At 53.7% G+C, this 5,362-nt stretch overlaps 1 protein-coding gene across 1 annotated transcript; it reads left to right on the top strand.

The window, feature by feature from the left end:
• Positions 1–3,583: 3,583 nt before the first annotated feature.
• On the top strand, positions 3,584–5,018 carry SFN (stratifin). Its single transcript, XM_011955580.1, has one exon. It carries the CDS (start codon positions 3,789–3,791, stop codon positions 4,533–4,535), a length of 747 nt encoding a protein of 248 aa, XP_011810970.1. The 5' UTR covers positions 3,584–3,788; the 3' UTR covers positions 4,536–5,018.
• Positions 5,019–5,362: the final 344 nt, after the last annotated feature.

The following is a 5,362-nucleotide window of genomic DNA, read 5'->3' as shown; positions in this document are numbered from 1 at the left end:
TCACAGGAATGTCCTGATCAAGCTTGTCCAACCCACGACCCGCAGGCTGCATGTGGCCTAGGACAGCTTTGAATGCAGCCCAATACAAATTAGTAAACTTTGTGAAAACATTATGAGATTTTTTTGCACTTTTTTTTTTTTTTTTTTTTTAGCTCATCAGCTGTCGGTAGTGTTGGTGTATTTTATGTGTGGCCCAAGACGATTCTTCTTCCAATGTGGCCCAGGGAAGCCAAAAGATTGGACACTCTTGTCCTAGATGGAGAGGAAGGAGGCAGTGCTGAGCACATCTGGCCATCTGGCCATTCATCCATCTGGAGAGAGAAGGCTATAGGCAAACTGCCTCCTTCTCTCCCCTGTAGACACCCAACTGGGAAGGTCTGCCCTTTGGCTAAGTCCTGGCTTGGGGTCCTTCCTCATTTCACAGAACCTAGCTCTATGTTAGTGCTTTGTGAGTGTATGTGGATCATAATAAAGTTGATGGGATTTTTTCACATGACAATAATAGTTGCCATCTGGCCAGGCACGGTGGCTTATGCCTGTAATTTCAGCGCTTTGGAAGGCTGAGGCGGGTGGATCACTTGAGGTCAGGAGTTCGAAACCAGCCTGGCCAACATGGTGAAACCACATCTCTACTTAAAAGAAAAAAGAAATATATATATATATATATATATATATACACACACACACACACAAATTAGCCAGGCGTGGCGGTGCACCACTGTAATCCCAGTTACTCAGGAGGCTGAGGCAGGAGAATCACTTGAACCCAGGAGGTGGAGGTTGCAGTGAGCCGAGATTGAGCCGCTACACTCCAGCCTGGGTGACGACCGAAACTCCATCTCAAAAAAAAGAGAAAAAAAATAATAGTTTCCATCCATTCTACTGTGCTTTCCAATAACTCATGTAATCCTCACAAGTCCCATTTTATACCTATAGGAACTGAGGCTCACAGAGCTTAAATCATTTGGCCAAGGCCACAAACAGCTATAAGATTTACATTTAGGCAGTCTGATTCCAAGGGTACTAGGCTATTCTGTATCTCATAGACAAACAATACATATTCACTTTTTTGTCATCATTTTGTTTTGAGACGGGGTCTCGCTCTGTCATGCAGGCTAGAGTGCAGTGGCGTGATCTCAGCTCACTGCAACCTCCATCTCCTGGGTTCAAGCGATTCTCCTGCCTCAGCCTCCCGAGTAGCAGGGACTACAGGTGTGTGCCACCACGCCTGGCTAATTTTTTGTATTTTTAGTAGAGATGGGATTTCACCATGTTAGCCAGGATGGTCTCGATCTCCTGACCTCGTGATCCGCCTGCCTCGGCCTCCCAAAGTGCTGGGATTACAGGCGTCAGGCATCGTACCCGACCCATATTCACTATTTATAAATTGGAGAGAATAAGAAAATCAAAAGGACCAGGTGTAGTGACTCACACCTGTAATCCCAGCACTTTGGGAAGCCAAGGCAAGAGGATTGCTTGAACCCAGGAGTTTGAGACTAGCCTGGGCAACATGGTGAGACCCTGTCTCTACAAAAAATACAAAAATTAGCTGGGCGTTGTGGTGAGCACCTGTAGTCCCAGCTTCTTAGGAGGCTGAGGCAGGAGGATCACCTGAGGCCAAGGAAGTTGACAGTGCAGTGAGCTGTGATCATACCACTGTACTTCAGCCTGGACAACAGAGTGAGACTCTATCCGAAAAAAAGAAAATAGAAAAGAAAATCAAAGGGAAGCAAAATCACTCAGTCTCACTACCTCAAGATACCCTCTATAAGCTGGTATTTTCGTGTGGTTCCTATCATTTTCTACGTCAGTTCTCTGAATTGAGCAAAATCTTTGGGATGTCAAACCTGAAATCCCCTTTACTTCCTTGGAAACCCTGTAGCATTAGTCCAGACATGTCCCCACTCCTCCTTGTGGTAAAGAGAAGAATCTCATCTTCGGTCCCCAGAGTTCTGGCCTAAGCCTCCCTCTAGGAGGGAAGATGAGTGTTCAGACACTCAGGGTACCTGGGGGAGACACAGGCCTGTGAAATTATCCTGGCTCAACTATTAGGCCGGCAGAATCCCAGTGAAAGGAGCCGTACCCCTGAGGCCCATCTAAGCTTTGGCTAGGGGTGGGGCAGATAAGCAGGAATCCATCCCTGTAGGCTCAATGCCAACACCCTTTGGTGAAACTCTTGATGAAACTTGAGGCCAGGGCCCCAGCAAGCAGGGAAAGAAGGTTGGCAACAGAGGTCTCCATCTCTGAGGACTCTGCCAGGGGTCAGAGGTGGGGCAATGGTCAAAAGGAAGGAACAGGCCAGGCACAGTGGCTCATGCCCATAATCCCAGCAGTTTGGGAGGCTGAGGCAGGAGAACTGCTTGAGCCCAGGAGTTTGAGACCTGCCTGGGCAATGTAGTGAGATCCGGTCTCTTTAAAAAAAAAAAGAAGGAACAGGGAAACTTCTGAGAGACAGGCTGGGGTAGGCATCACGTAGCTGGGATTGCTGCCCCATAAAACAGAATGGTATGTGTCACTGCCACCTCCCTTTCTCAGTCCTCTCTCTCCCCAGGTTGCTAGCGTCCCCCCTGGGGGATCAAACTGGACTGCTTCCCAGCCTCAGACAGAGAGCAGTCTGAGTCAGGCAGGAAAGTGGGACAGCCGGGAAGCTGGACCCTACCCTCTGTGAACGCCACTGGTACCTGTGGCATGTGGCTTGGAGAGGGCAAGTGACCTGGTGTGGAGGGCCAGAGGGTAAATCCTCAAACAAGTGGCAACAGGCCACCAACTTGAAAGGGAAAATTGTGTAGTGATGGGAAATGTGTCCAACAAACCTACTGGGTGACTAATTACAAAGGCTGGGCTGGAGCGTCAGAGGCTGCTTGTTAAACACTTCATTAAGTGGCACTCTGAAAGCTGCCACCTGCGCATTCTGGGAGCTCAGAGGGGACCCTGAGGGGGAGTGAGGCCTGAGGGATGGAACCATCTTCAGGTAGATTGAGAAAGAGCCTGGATCTCACTTCCAAACACAGCCTGGATCTCACTTCCAAACACAGCCTGGAGCTCATAGGTCAGAGACTTCAACCGGAGAAAAGCTAAAGGAAGCAGGGTGCAGAAAGGAGTTTCAGGGCAGTGGTGGCTATGTGACTTTGAGCAAATCTCACCCCTCTCTGAGACTTTGTGTTCCCATCTCTATGGTCCTGTGTGTGTCACAGAGACACAGTGGGGATTAAATTCGATCGTGAATATGAAAGTGCTTGGGAAACTCTATGGCCCTACCTAAACATGAGTTATCCTCACCTGAACCAAGGGGAGAAGTTACCTGGCAGGATTAGGAAACCCCATCCTCCTGAATCTTTATGGGCTCTGTCAAGGCAGAAGCAGCCAGGGGCTAAAGCCGCCCTTAGCCTCTGTAAGGGCACTGTGAAGGAGGATCTGATTTGAGAAGCCAGGCAGTTTCCTGATGTGAGCAGCCATATGATGCCAGCCCCGAACAAGAGGGGGCAGCCTGGAGCCTGGAAAGGTGCCTATGCAGGTGGGGCCCACGCCCAGATTTCTTCTGCTGACTGTTCTGATGATTCACCCCCACATCCCAGCCTTTTTACCTTTACTGCAGAGCCGGAAAGGGTGTGGGGAGGAGAGGAGAGGGAGGCAGGTCTTGGGCCCTGGTCCCGCCCCCTGCTCCTCCCCACCCTTCTCTGGGCCTGGCCACCCAGCCAAAAGGCAGGCCAAGAGCAGGAGAGGCACAGAGTCCGGCATTGGTCCCAGGCAGCAGTTAGCCCACCGCCCGCCTGTGTGTCCCCAGAGCCATGGAGAGAGCCAGTCTGATCCAGAAGGCCAAGCTGGCAGAGCAGGCCGAACGTTATGAGGACATGGCAGCCTTCATGAAGGGCGCCGTGGAGAAAGGTGAGGAGCTCTCCTGCGAAGAGCGAAACCTGCTCTCAGTAGCCTACAAGAATGTGGTGGGCGGCCAGAGGGCTGCCTGGAGGGTCCTGTCCAGTATTGAGCAGAAAAGCAACGAGGAGGGCTCGGAGGAGAAGGGCCCCGAGGTGCGTGAGTACCGGGAGAAGGTGGAGACTGAGCTCCGGGGCGTGTGCGACACTGTGCTGGGCCTGCTGGACAGCCACCTCATCAAGGAGGCTGGGGACGCGGAGAGCAGGGTCTTCTACCTGAAGATGAAGGGCGACTACTACCGCTACTTGGCCGAGGTGGCCACTGGTGAGGACAAGAAGCGCATCATTGACTCAGCCCGGTCAGCCTACCAGGAGGCCATGGACATCAGCAAGAAGGAGATGCCGCCCACCAATCCCATCCGCCTGGGCCTGGCCCTGAACTTTTCCGTCTTCCACTACGAGATCGCCAACAGCCCCGAGGAGGCCATCTCGCTGGCCAAGACCACTTTCGACGAGGCCATGGCTGATCTGCACACCCTCAGCGAGGACTCCTACAAAGACAGCACCCTCATCATGCAGCTGCTGCGAGACAACCTGACGCTGTGGACGGCAGACAACGCCGGGGAAGAGGGGGGCGAGGCTCCCCAGGAGCCCCAGAGCTGAGTGTTGCCCGCCACCGCCCTGCCCTGCCCCCTTCAGTCCCCCACCCTGCCGAGAGGACGAGTATGGGGTGGGAGGCCCCACCCTTCTCCCCCAGGCGCTGTTCTTGCTCCAAACAGCTCCGTGGAGAGGGACTGGCAGAGCTGAGGCCACCTGGGGCTGGGGATCCCACTCTTCTTGCAGCTGCTGAGCGCACCTAACCACTGGTCATGCCCCCAGCCCTGCTCTCCGCACCGCTTCCTCCCGACCCCAGGACCAGGCTGCTTCTCCCCTCCCTCTTGCCTCACTCCTGCCCCTGCTGCCTCTGGTCGTAGGAATTGAGGAGTGTCCCGCCTTGTGGCTGAGAACTGGACAGTGGCAGGGGCTGGAGATGGGTGTGTGTGTGCGTGTGTGTGCGCGCGCGCCAGTGCAAGACCGACATTGAAGGAAAGCATGTCTGCTGGGTGTGACCATGTTTCCTCTCAATAAAGTTCCCCTGTGACACTCCTCCTGTCTCTCTCCAGTTCTTCTTGGCGATGGGCTGGGAGTGGAACTGGAATCTGATTTAGAGATCCTGACTTTTGACCTCTGAGTTAGGGCCCTGACCTCCCTGGGTGGCTCAGTGACCTGCACGCAAGACTCTGAGTCCAGGTGAGGCCGGGGTCCGGCTGTCTCCATCAGGGCGGCCCCAGTCAAACTGGATGGGACCGGGAGGGTCGGGTGAACCCACAGGAGGCGCCGAGGCTCCTCTGCCGGGCTGAGGGGAGGTGAGTGGGAGCCGCAGCGCGGGAGGCTGACGAGCTCAGGTGGAGCGGGACAGGAAATAGTGAAGTCTCCGGCATGAGATCTAA

The sequence above is a fragment of the Colobus angolensis genome, unplaced genomic scaffold (assembly GCF_000951035.1).
Source record: "Colobus angolensis palliatus isolate OR3802 unplaced genomic scaffold, Cang.pa_1.0 Scaffold4, whole genome shotgun sequence".
NCBI classification, from domain to species: Eukaryota; Metazoa; Chordata; class Mammalia; order Primates; family Cercopithecidae; genus Colobus; species Colobus angolensis.
The sequence above is the reverse complement of the archived record's forward strand: the minus strand, read 5'-3'. Positions and strand labels throughout refer to the sequence as shown.